General features: G+C 38.3%; 1 protein-coding gene across 5 annotated transcripts in view; it reads left to right on the forward strand.

Annotated features, from left to right (window-relative positions):
* Positions 1–13,480, forward strand: part of LOC125235989 (AF4/FMR2 family member 3) — a 412,908-nt gene that overhangs the window by 209,921 nt on the left and 189,507 nt on the right. For 2 of the 5 annotated variants that reach the window (XM_048142660.1, XM_048142662.1), the window contains exons 1-2: positions 1,896–2,203; positions 4,547–4,771. The exons of 2 other annotated variants lie outside the window; for them this stretch is intronic. In XM_048142660.1, coding sequence (XP_047998617.1) covers positions 4,716–4,771 — 56 coding nt within the window. In that variant the 5' untranslated portion in view covers positions 1,896–2,203; positions 4,547–4,715. Of the gene's footprint in view, positions 1–1,895; positions 2,204–4,546; positions 4,772–13,480 lie in introns of those variants that run through there. One more of the 5 variants, XM_048142661.1, reaches the window with a different exon arrangement.

Consider the following 13,480-nt stretch of genomic DNA (forward strand, 5'->3'; position numbering starts at 1 on the left):
GTAGACTATTCGTAAGCGCCCCTAGAAATATAAATGATCTAACCTGGGTTATTTCCGTAAAACCTACCGACTGCGCCAATCATTGGTTGTGAAAGTGTACCCAAGGTTTCTCTAATATCAACTTGCTAAATGATTCTACTTCCCAGTAATATTCGACTTTGTAATATATTAGATATTAACTTTTTACAACAACGGTTAATATTAAACATTGTATATTGGTTTTTCTTAAAATTTTATTTACTTTTTCTTAAAATTAGAAATAAACTTAAATGGAAAGTCTAAAATTGGATCCCTAATAACTAGACGTGATGTATCGTTTATATAAATAAGTTCAACATGTTTAAATTAGTTCCCTTATTTCGTATAATGTGTATTTTATATGCGATGTATCTATTTTAGACTCTCGTTAAAAGATAATTATTGTGCAATGTTTATACTTACTTTGCGTGTTTTTTCTCAGAACTCAAGGTTTTATCATTTACGTCCGATAAGTGATGCTGTTTACATACGTATATAATCATGTCAATTCTGGCGACTATTATCATATGTTATGTAATTATACATATTTTGGGGCCTTGAATGTCGTCTTTCGATATTTGCTGCCTCGTAGTAGCTCCATTTCCTAGGTACTATATCATTAAAAAAACTTAATTAGTTATAAAAATAGCACTCGAATATTTCTGTTACAGTTACCTAGGCAATTATGCCAGTCTTATACGGGGCTGGGTGCAGCATGTCGGCAATTAAGGATATCATGAAAATCATGATTACAGGATGTAATGAATTTATAAAACACACGCAAACTGTGGATTGTGTTCTATAATCCATCACATATCACGTAGTTCGCTTTTATAAAGACTAGCTCCCTGACACCTTTGCGCGTTTGTGTGCACATTATAAGAATGGATAAGCAAAAAAACATACGCCAATTCTCTTAAAGCCTGTAAACGTTACGGCCCTCACAAAATCTACCGAAAAAACCTCAACGAACTGTATCCATCAAACGAAACTCGCTTCTTAATACAACCAAAATATACCACCACTGTGCATTTATTACGCCTTGCTAAATGGAAATTCTCCGCTCCTCGCTTGACATAACAGAAACAACCTTAACCTGTCTTCTTAAGCCCCCTTTTCGAACACAGCTTGGTCTCTAATACCTCTATCTTAGTATAAGTGACATTCGTATTAACGCGAGCGAGCCGCTAACGACTCACAGTTATCACGATACGGTGCACATTGGATTGATCGTCCCGAGCGCGAAAAGACAACAATATTCGATTTGACTTTATGGAGTGTGCGAGTTTATTGTAAAGGTAAACGATTTACAACCGTGGGGCGTGGTTATAAGCATGATATTTGTTTTTGGCCGGAAAAAGGCGAGGAACAATAAAAATTACGCCTGGTGTTTTGCGGGCGGCCGCTCTTCGTCCGATTCTAAACTCTTTTTAGTATACAAACGCGAGAATTAGATTTTGCTATTTATTATCGGTCAGAATACATCGATCGGTCACATCTTCATTAATAATAAATGATTAGACGGTTACAGCCTACGATTATCCAAAAACCGAAGTAACAACAACCGCTGAAAAACGTGTGTTACCTGTTTTAAACGCTATGAGAGAGCTGCTGTGAGAAAATTGTCCTTCAACTTAATTGAAAGGAAATAAACATAATTGAATCGATCGTTATCATAACAAAGCTTTCTTCGACTCTGAAGATGATTGAGCATATCTAGACAATTCGGTAGATGAGTAACAGCGGCGCACTGGGAGGCTCACTGACGGTGCAACATCGGGTATTGGGAACGTTTACAACATAATAGAGAACATTAGTCCGATCCACTTTTGACATCATTATCTGTGTAGTCGAGTGACGATAACCTGCGAGCGTAGTGCGTTCGACGCTCCCGCCCCGCCTCGCGGCAGTCGCGCGCGTCCTCGCCTGCCGTGTAGACGTGCCGCGCCGTCAGCGTATGCCTGCTCCACCAAGCTCTCAAGGGTGCGCGGGGAACTCGGTTTTGGCGGGTTTTCGGACGTGATGCGCCTTGCACCCCCCCGCCGGATGCGCACGTGTTGTCGATGTATAGAGTATGTGCCGGCGCCCCGCCACAGTGAAATCTGTGGCATCAACTGTCAGTGATCACTTGGATTGCAGTGTTGGATTGTAGGATCGGAATTGGACGTTGCCTTCGCGGCTTTTTGTAAGAATCGCCCACTTCGACGGATGTTATGTCCATGATGTTGACTCACCCGTGACGCACTGGATCGCTGGAACTGGGAATTATTTCATGATGCTATCGGCTGTAATTTACAATTCGTTACGATGCTACACATAAAAACTCGCCTGTTGACACTTGGGGTTAATAAAATGACGATTTATGTCTCGGACACTGGGGCTCTGTAACGTATATAAAATGAAAACATTAAATTAGGGCACGAATGAGACCAATTAAACGTCCGCAGTTATTTTTATCAGTCGCAAATGAGAATAATGTTCGGTCTCGCTTTAATGTAGAATTAATAAACAAACTAAAAGTTTTATTGATACTCATTTGTATTACATGTATTGGTCCACTAATTACAAAAACTAATTAATCTAACGATACGTCCGAAGATAAAGTTAATTGAGGACGACGCAAATTACCTGAGCGCCTACCTGACTTTGAACAAACACTATTCCTTTGAATATGGTAGAACTCTTTCTTTTGTATACCTAACACATGAGCTTCGAAAACAACAAATCATTAATCAAATAATACACAAAATGCAAGCTATATCAACAACAATTAGTGGAATATAAACATTGCTTTTAATTCTTCTCTTTTCCTCACGTAGCTGTTGTTTTTCTATTACCCATTTCACCGTCTGGGAATTTTTGCGATTCAACTTGGTAGAGTTTTGTCGTGTGTTTATGATTAAAATTCTTTGTGTTGGTCTGCAGTTTTGTATGCACAAAATGCAGAACAACATACCACAAGGAAATGTAATTACATTTGTATTTAAACTAAAAAAAGTTGATATCTGAAGAAAACAATAATTTAACTCCGTTAAGCTAATTAAACATAACAAGATCATTTGAAACGAATACCGTTGGTCAATCCAGTGGCTCTCAGGTCTTCGGGTTACGATTATGTTCCCACGGACCGTCTTAAGGGTTACCTTCAATTGACTCGTAAAAGCCGAGGACTCCACAAATTGTGAGCCCTGTCTACGGCATTACTCCACTGTTTACCCCTGTATCGACCCCATTGTGCCGCCAAAAAGGGTCCGGCCCACCTTATCCCTTCATCTCAGCTGACGTTTTTAATCACATACTTACGGGAATAAAGAAAAGTATTAAAGCTCTTAAATGCGAATGTGTTGTTGAGATTTGGTGAGAACTAGATGCCTACTAAACGATGAACTTACAATTCGTTTAAATCGATCTAGGTTAATGTTTTTGAAATGTGGAACAATAAGGATTTGACTCATAAAGAAAGGCACACGATTCATGACGACCAAATCTGATTGTTAACCTTGACAGATATTTTTGACTTGACGAACACATTGTACCCGCATTCATAGGGCAAGGACGATCGTATGGGGTACAGCTTTTTTGTCCGCTCCCTCGGGTCTTTATAAAAAAGCGCCCACAAAACTATCAAAGAGCAAATCAGTCAGTTGGGCTTTTTTAATTTGTGTTTATTACAGTAAACTGTGATGACATTGATAATTTTCAAGGGTCTGTACAAGAGTTTCTGTACTTTATGATCATAAAACCATGTCTTGTCCAATAACATAATTAACTGTAATGAATATGGTAGTAATAACAACATTAAACCCAGCAGACTAACGCAGTGTCGGCGTGGTTTAGCCGCTACACCGATCAATCACAGGGGAAAAGATCCAAGTAATGGCTCCTCACGACCCCAAGAAAAAAGCCGCCATATCCTATTTACCCGGTTCGGTGCTAAATAACGCAAAATGTATCCGCGGCCCCGACTCGCAATTAATCATCGGCCCGTCCGCAAATTTCCCAAGTAATCACTTCTTGAATTAAGATTACACCTTATCCTCCTCGGGTTTTATAAAACGGCTTTATGCGGTCAAATCTGGCTGTTATTAAACCATTTCACCAATCCGACGTCTCAACTCTCAGGTTAATGATATTCAAGCAACATTTCCACGTGTATTCAATTAATCCCGACCTCGATTAATGTCTTTGAAGAGCAATGACGACAATTTGCCTTTTGATTTATCCTTGTGACGTCACGCTAGCGAACCCCGGTGCTCCAATATTTTCCTCAGCCAACTTATAACTCGATTCTCTTTGAGTACATGGGATAAAGTCAGGGAAAAGTTGATATTAATTCGGTTTATCCTATTACTTGAATGTTTGCCGCTTTAACCTATGCAAATGCCTCATGATTCGTACGTCCACTGACTTTGTTTTGTTTTCCTTTGTCACCGGGCATGAATGCTAATTCGTCAGTTGCACCGATCGAGTGGAACGTGACACGGGTAACATTATGCCCAAGTCCTTAACTCCTCTGTTTGTTCCACAGTACTTGTTAATTGCGAATATTGACGATTGGCAAAACTTTATCGTCGAAAATGTTCGTTCGCGGAGTTGATTGAAACTCTGTGACTAATTTGAATATTGTTTGAGTGAAGTGCGCAGTGTTTTTGTGTTGATTTCGTTGTGTTTGACAAGACGTTACCGAGACTGCTGGTATGCATATGTGCTATGAAAGGCCCGGCTTGGTCTCCGCCCTGAACGGCGCTGTTGGGTAAGATATTGTTTTATGTATATGTTTTAACAACTAGATATAAGTAGCGTTTTTATGTAGCATTCCATGTTTCATCAAATCTCGGAGTTTCAGGCGTAAACTCCAAGAAGCCTTCTGTTATGGAAATCCACATAATCACAACATTAGAAGTTATGTCTTATGTGTAAATATGTATGTACAAACATCTATTCTAAAAAGTATCTTAGTCATTAACTAAGCATAAGTAGTATTTACATCAGTATACAAACAAATGAATAATTAATTGACGAGCAAAGTGGTTATAACAGGTAATTAGTGATGGTTGATATTGATACCCCTTGTTCGATTACGAGCGACTGAACTACACCAATTTGGTAATTCAATTCTGTCGTCCAGTGTATATAGACCTTTATATAGCTATTTACACGAACTTAGTCGAATGGAGACGCCTTCAGAATTTCAAATTGTCATTTTCGAATTCTAACTTTATCATTTCATTGAGGAGCTTCCGCTTCGCGAGCTATAATTTAGAACGTCCCATTGTAACGGTTCAGTAAGGATACTTGTTTTAATTGTATACGGGTTCTATATAATTTTTAATTTCCCTCTTTTTATTTAATTCATTATTGAACTGCAGTGATAATCGCGTGTAATGGCATATTTTTCATGTAGTATATTTTCTTCTGATGTTATGAAGACGGCATTGTCCCCGTGGTCTCGACAGAGAGGCTAAAGTTGACCAACTAGAAGATGTTGATCGAACTCACTGCACTTGGTCTTGTTATAGTCAAAATGATAAATGTGCGACTAGAAAATGTTGGTGACAACTGACAACTTTACCCAGTGTTTTCAGGACCACAGGTACGAGTATAATGCTGTCCTCAAAACGTCTGCAGGCTTAGCACATGACTGGCGCGAGATTATATTTCCGCGAAATAGACTACCCGTCCTTATGTCATTAAAACAATTAGAAGAAATACTCTCGCTAACCCTTTTCGCTTTTGACGACCAGTCTGGCGCAGTCGGTAGTGACCCTGCCTGCTACGCCGCGGTGCCGGGTTAGAATCCCGGTAAGAGAATTTATTTGTGTGATGAGCACAGATATTTGTTCCCGAGTCATAGATGTTTTCTATATATATAAGTATTTATATATTATATATATCGTTGTCTGAATACCCAAAATACATGCCTTCTTGAGCTTACCGTGGGCCTCAGTCAATCTGTGTAAGAATGTCCTATAATATTTAGTTATTTATTTATTTAACCCTGCTGAGGTACATTTAAAACTGAATACCACGCGACAAAGTCGCATTGTAGTGAATAAATAATGTATAAATGACGTCTACATTAGAACCGCTCAATGACTAGCTAGCCGCGGCTAACAATAATCCAATAAGCCGTATTAGAAGCGCCCTGAACTAACCTTCCTAGTTAAACTACCGGCTATAGCTTATTGTACAGTCAGCAACAAAGTTACGAATACAGCCAAAGTGTCAAAAATATATATACGTAAGTTTATTGCCTGTACATTAAGATGTGTATACATAATTTTGGCACGTTGTATTCACAGCTTCGTTGTTGACTGTACTATATCGTATACCTCGGGAAAATTAAAGGAATTTAGAGTTACAGAGATATAATTTTGAGGTTTTTTTTAAGAGAATTAGCACGACTTTGTCTAAATTCGGAGTAGACAGATGTAAAATTAGCGACTGTCGACTGTTGGCCATAGGTTACGTAGTTACCCCCTCATTCATAAACGTAGGTACACTAAAGTTATCAAGCCGATAAAGTTCATTTGTCCCTTTCTATCACAAACATAAGTCGGAAAGGGACCGTTTGTCCCCTTTTATTTATTGAATTTTATTGGCTTGATAACTTTAGCGAACGTTTATGAATAAGGGGGTTATCTATAAGTATTTGGTTGTCCAGAAGTTTTTGGTTTCAAATACATATTTTACCGACATGGTTGCTTTTAAAAACTGTCTATATTAGTCCTCTTAGACAGAAACTGTTCATTACAAACTGAACGAAAACGCTCTTTATAAATATTTGCTATTAAACCGTAAAAACCTGTTTAAAATGAAATCGTTATCAGGTAAGGTCATGCTGATACTATATATTGTTGAACTGAGTAATAAAATATCGCAATGTTTTGCCTACGAACGTTCTCGACGTATAATATATTTAATAAACTGGTTTGTAGGAACCTAGGGACAACTTAATATCTATTAAAAGTGTAAATGGTACCTACTCAATCGAGTGTAACTAAGCTTTAAAACACAAAAGATAAGATACCACATACCACATGAATATGGAGAAAACCGGGGGCAACGCCATCCACAAAACGTTAGATGTTAGTTTTAAAACTTAGTTATACACGATTACGTCACGTTTACAATTTTATTTATGGGTAAAAATCGTGAAAGTTTAAGAGCTTCTCGACCATCTCCACGTATCGGCTGATGAGGCTCATGGGTAGCTCTCTGAAGTCCTTTGGCACCAGGTAACTTGCTCCAAAGTTCTTCATTCTTTGTCTGGCGAGGGCGTGACATTCACACATTAGATGTCTCACGGTCTCTTCCTCTTCGCCACACATGCGACAATCACTGACCCCGTAATGGCCTGTGAACACCCCTGTTATAATTTTGAGTTGTCTTTTGCCTAATTTCCCTAGTTTTTTGCTCCATCCAGAGTCTACCCTCTGCATAAAGAGCTTTGAATGCTTTTGAATGAAATTATGATATAGTTATGTTTAATCAAATTATGAATAACAGCAGAGAATATGTTACCATAGCGAAGGTTTTGTTTTAAATCGACTGAATCGACCTCACGAGACTGACCCAGACTAATGAAGGTCATAGGTAAGCTGTAAGTACTTTAATGGCAGACGTTTTTCACAATTAAGCGCCCGTTTTTAACGAGAATAGTGTTTTATAGATTAGTTCTGACTTGTACCCTTTTTCACTGGGACTTGTGCCCTTTTTGGACCCACTGAAATTTGGAAATGGGGTACCTAATTTTGAAAATATCTGCGTAATAACTTTTTATGCTATATCCTTGTATCTCACATGATGTCTTGATGAAATACGCCCTCTTAGACTGATAACTTTTCACTGTTAGATAGTTAACGGAAAGGCAAGAGTCCTGGGTAAAGGAATTGACAAAACATCTACGACTTCTCTTTAGTAAGTGTTACATTAGTGTAACAATTACTAAGTGTGAAGTACTTACTTTAGTATAACCACAAAATTCAAATTTTGAAAAAAGCCCCGACCGCGACATAGTGGACCGATTTTCATGGAACATGGCTAAAAACACTCCCGACTAATTCAGCTTTCAAACAAAAAAAAATTGTCTTCGGTTACCGCGATAAACCGCGGAAAATATATTGATTTAAACTAACACGATTTGCACTCATAATTTTAGAAATAACACTTACATTTATATTATTTATGTAATGTTCGAAACGTCGGGCCAAATATAAATGTAAGTGTTTACGCGATTACGTCCCGCTTAGTTCTAAAATAAAAATAAAAAAAAACTAAATCTAAAATCGGTCGGGAGCTACGATGCCACAGACAGACACACACACAAACAGACAGATAGACACGTCAAACTTATAACACCCCGTCGTTTTTGCGTCGGGGTTAAAAATTACGCCGTTTTAAAGTGAATTCAATACATGGAACAAAGATTCGTCAATGAAAGACTAAAGTTTAGTTTTAGAGATGTCATAATGTCAAAACTGTATTCGAATTAAATAGCAATTAGAACATTCGCTGAGCATAATGTTCACAACGTCAACGGCAGCGTTTAGTGCCGTACGGTAATTAACGTGTTGCCGGTGTCCGTAATAACCGGACGACAAAGTGTACCTTTATGCTGAAACTTACTGTCGCAGAACTTCATATATAATATTCTGGTAGTTTATTAGGGGCATTTACAGAAATTGGGACCCAAAATTAGTGACAGTTGTTAACAAATTAACTCGAGATCAGTTTTGTTATGGCAATTAAGAATAAAATTTATCTAAAAACCAACTTTCTTCATGTTATAAACGTAGATGATTGCTTATAGTTTATGTAATTCACACAAAAGCAATATTTTCATTGAAATTTCATGCTTGTTGTCGTCACAAAACTGACATCGAGTTAACAATTTTCACTAATTTTGGGTCCCAATTTTTGAAAATGCCCTTAGACATACTTAACAAAATTAGCAATATAGTGGGAGTGACTGTATTTACCTTTTTTTTATTATTATTTATTATAAATGGGCTTACTCTTGGCCACAGACTAGCCAAAGGCAAAGACGAGGCATACGATGGAGTGAGCCCGCCCAAAAGATGCCTGTTCACCCTTGATTTGATTTTTAAAATTGTCTTAAATCGTCTTACTATTGTCATAAAATAGTAATTAGACTAATTAGGTAATTAGCTCCGCATAAGGTACAGCGGGACAAATCTCGACTGGGGGCAATTGTAACTGGTCCATTTTTTCCATTATTACACTATGATGTTGAGTTCTACATGTATCTACTGAACACGCCTACCATAATATAACCGGTGGACACTCTATTTAATAATGAAAACATTGTGAAACATGGAAAAAATGGACCAGTTACATTTGTCCTCCAGTCTAGATTTGCCCCCATGTGTATTATCCATAAATGCGCACAACGCCAAAGTTTAGAGTCGCTGAGCTGTACTACATATAACGTTTAAACTATTGTACGCTCGAAATGGGCAAACTGTTGAAACTTACTTATATTGTATATATATAATTGTTAAACCATTGTACACAGTTTATGACAATAAAATTATCTTATCTTATCTTATCTTTAACCGATGTCCGTAATAACCGGACGACAAAGTGTAACCCTCAAACTTACTCTTGCAACAACAATACACAGAGACAAAATACAATGTATACAAACACAGATTATAATGACGACATTCATCTGTTATGCTAATTTGACGACTCTTTTTAGTAATTTCCTATTTAATAAACATAAATTGTGTCTGTATATTATAGTGACTGGACATACAGACAGACTATGTATATACTTTATATCTGTCTATCTGTATCTGTCAAAAGTCTGAAAGAGGCTGAACAGCACCAAAAAATTATAACTGTTGATGATTTCTTAGTAGTCTTGCAGTTGGCACATATTGTTTTTTAAATTGGTGGAAAAAAATTTATTTTTATCACTACAGTATTGCCAACATTTACTTACACATATTTTGAAACTGAAAACATTAACGGCAAATAAAATTAAATAGAAATCCCGACACCGATTGCGCCTTGAATAATTGAATAAGTATTAGAATTTATTTGAGCAAGGCGGTGGGAACTGTGGGAAGCGAACGTTTGTCGGAGAGCACCTTCATTAAGTTAGGGCCGATTCCATCCACCTTGTCCGTATTCGATTCGGAAGGGCAAACCAACGCAACTGTGCCCCTGGTACCGTATACTCGCGGCACTTTGACAAAAAGAAGGGTTTACTTTGACCAGAGAGTTAAAGCCCATTTAGACGGTACGAGAACTTGCATAGTAAGAGTTTCATTATATTGCGGTATTAGATGGCTGTGCAAAATTGTATGTACCCTCAACAGCCCGCAATGTAACTAAAATCAATTGCAAGATCGCACGCCATCTAAATCAGGCCTAAATCATTTGTTTCTTAATAAAGATGTGTGCTTTATTAAAACCACGTGGCCCGTGGATGGACAGTCTAAAACGTGAATATGCCAATACAAACAAAACAATAAAACCTAAGTTTACCAAATGAATCCTAAAAGTCAATATTACTCCCTAGGGGCAAAGTAACCTATGCTCAGCAGTGGGCGATAAAAGGTTGATATGATGATGATGATAAACACAAGGTTCAGAAACACAAGGTTCAGATATGTAGGTTATTTTCCTTCAGGTCATACTGTTAGCTGGATAAAGCTCTCCTCACCGTACATGAATGGCGTAGGCAAGGCGATAAGTAACATGATTCAAATATCATTCTGATCAGTACAGTGCGATAACTGGACATATTGATACAACTCGCCCCAATCTCGCTTGCACGTGTTGAGCGATTGGAACATTTGGAACAATCTCTTACTGAGAACTTTTCGACGTCATCTCGCCACTTTTTCGGCTGTGTGCATATTTTATTTCATCCTTAAAACAGCTTAATGGAGAAAAATGTAATGGTTGAAAAAGAAATGTTGCGTATTGAAAATCATTATTATTCGTGCTTTGATCTTTAAAAGATTTAATCATATTTTTAGAAGAACTCATTAACCTACTTTCAATAGAAGGAAGTTATTAGCATAACCGTGTGTAAATATAATTATTTAAATTTAAACGTTCTTCTGCCAAAAAAAAGACTTATTGTAGAACTTTTCTAACTAAGCATTTTAAGACTACGAACTCGATGTTATGTGATACCTAAGACTATCCATTGTACAGATGTTATCATTCTACAAGTAATGAATCTCTGTGTCTTCTCTATACATTATAACGTGACTGGGCTCTGTGTACGTAGCCGAATGCAGAAACGCTCCCGAAACGCTCACGATAATATCTTTCGTAGCTATGTATTATCTCTATCGCTCTTGCGTATTGGCGCGACAGAGCCAGACTACTTTTCTCCGGCGTTTCGGTGGCGTTTCGAACGCTTGCAAGACATTAACATGCATATCGTAAGTTTTCCTCATCACAAATTTGCATACAACCCGCTAGAAGGCCGCAGTAAGGCGAAGGAAAATTTGCGAGGACAGGCCGTACTTCCTAACAGGAAGGAAAACCATGAAGATTGAGCGAATATGATGTTACCCATAGTCAGGGCCGGATTAAGGGTAGAGCGAGTGGAGCGGCCGCTCTAGGCGCCGAATGGTAAGGGGGGCGCCGAAATCGTCATTACGTGGGCGCACACATAGTCTAAATTGGCGAGAGGAGCCGGGATCGAATTTTGTTTAGCTGTTTAAAGTCTAGATTTGTGATTCTGATTATCTGAAAAGTTGCACCACAATGCCAAAATGTACAACATTCATAAGGTGGGAGCTGTTGCTAGGGCGCCGTGAAAGATGATTCTAATAGCTCTTGACGAACCACGTTGTTGCGACGCCGAGCGACAAAGTTACGTCGCTATCCAAATGACATGACCGACAATCCAAAGCGGAGTCCCTCTTAAAGCCAGAGGCGCAAAACGTCTCAGAGGGGCGCAATTTTGTATGAATCAAAGGAGCGTAAGCGTGATGATGAACGAACTTATAATCACTAGGAAACCGAAGGGCACATGGCAAACCACCGATACCCATTATGGCATCCCGACGCTGACTACCGAGTTACTGTGGCCTAATTAATTCTTAGTGTTATCTTATACTATTAAACGAGCAATTCTTGTATATTTATTTATTTATTTATTTATATATACCGACGATCTCGGAAACCGCTCTAACGATTTCGCTGAAATTTGTTATGTGGGGGTTTTCGGGGGTGAAAGATCGATCTATCGTAGCCTTAGATCCCGGAAAATTTTCGAGTTTTCGTGAGTTTTTCTTTCGCGTTTGTAAACGTAAAATATATGGTCCTTAATTTCACCGCGCGCGCATCGATTCCGCTTAGCTCAGTCGTACGAGGTCGGTCTAATGTACGCAGATAGATCGTAGGTGTCAGGGTTTCGAATCCCGGCCAGAAATTAAGTTTTTGTTTTTTGTCTTTTTTTTGTTTTTGTAGTTATAAGAGTTTTTTTTATCTAAAGACGTGATATATTAAAATAGAACCGAGCGAAGCTCGGTCGCCCAGATATTAAAAATTAAACCGATCATGAGATAAAAGGCCTAGAAGTCGGGAACGTAAGCACATTGAAGTCTAAATTCCCCAAAATATGCCAAAGGTCGAACAACATGAGAGCTTAATTAACCTATTTAATTCCAAGCTCTGCAGTTTTGCAGTTGAAGTCGAACATCTCGATTTTTCAATGTTTGTCCAAGTTGGCCTTTGCCGTGATTTGCTTTTGTCTCCCATGTCTTGCCTTGGCTCTGAAATGAAGCTTAATTCCGACTGTTACCCCACTAACCCCTGCATGTGGACTTATGTCGGGCTTATTTAGACCCCCCCCCCCCCCCCCCCCCCCATCAATAATAGGAAAAAATTTCGCGCTCGCTTCGCTCGCGTTAATATAACAATTTTTATTAATTCAATATTTGTGAAGTGTCAGATGGACAAAGCGAATCTATAACGATGGCGTTTTGGATTCGGACCCCAAAAAAGTTTAAACAAGGGGGCGCCAAAACTGTATCTCGCTCTACCCTGATCGAGTGCGCGGGCCGGCGCTGCCCATAGTCCCATATGTTACGATACTTTATTATCTATGTGTATTGCCAACGATAATATAAATAGGTAATAAGTGTAAGAAAAAAAAAATACTACGGAAACAGCAAGAAAATTATATGTTCCTTCAGATATGAAATGAACCTTTGAATGATAGTCGGTACAGATGTAGTGCGAAAAGGGTTTCATTTCGTATTTTTCCGGAAACGTTCGTATTTGTCATGATAGTTCAGTCAAGTAGGTGTGACTACAAATTTCACCTTCACAACAACCCTTACATCTCTGATACAACCGTCTGTACTCATCGCTTAATGATATTCGATAAATCTCTGTAATTGAGACGACAGCGGCTGGCGCCATATTTAACGTAGGTAAATCAGTTTATTGATTGCGAGTAGTG

Source organism: Leguminivora glycinivorella, chromosome 18 (genome assembly GCF_023078275.1).
Source record: "Leguminivora glycinivorella isolate SPB_JAAS2020 chromosome 18, LegGlyc_1.1, whole genome shotgun sequence".
Classification (NCBI taxonomy): Eukaryota; Metazoa; Arthropoda; class Insecta; order Lepidoptera; family Tortricidae; genus Leguminivora; species Leguminivora glycinivorella.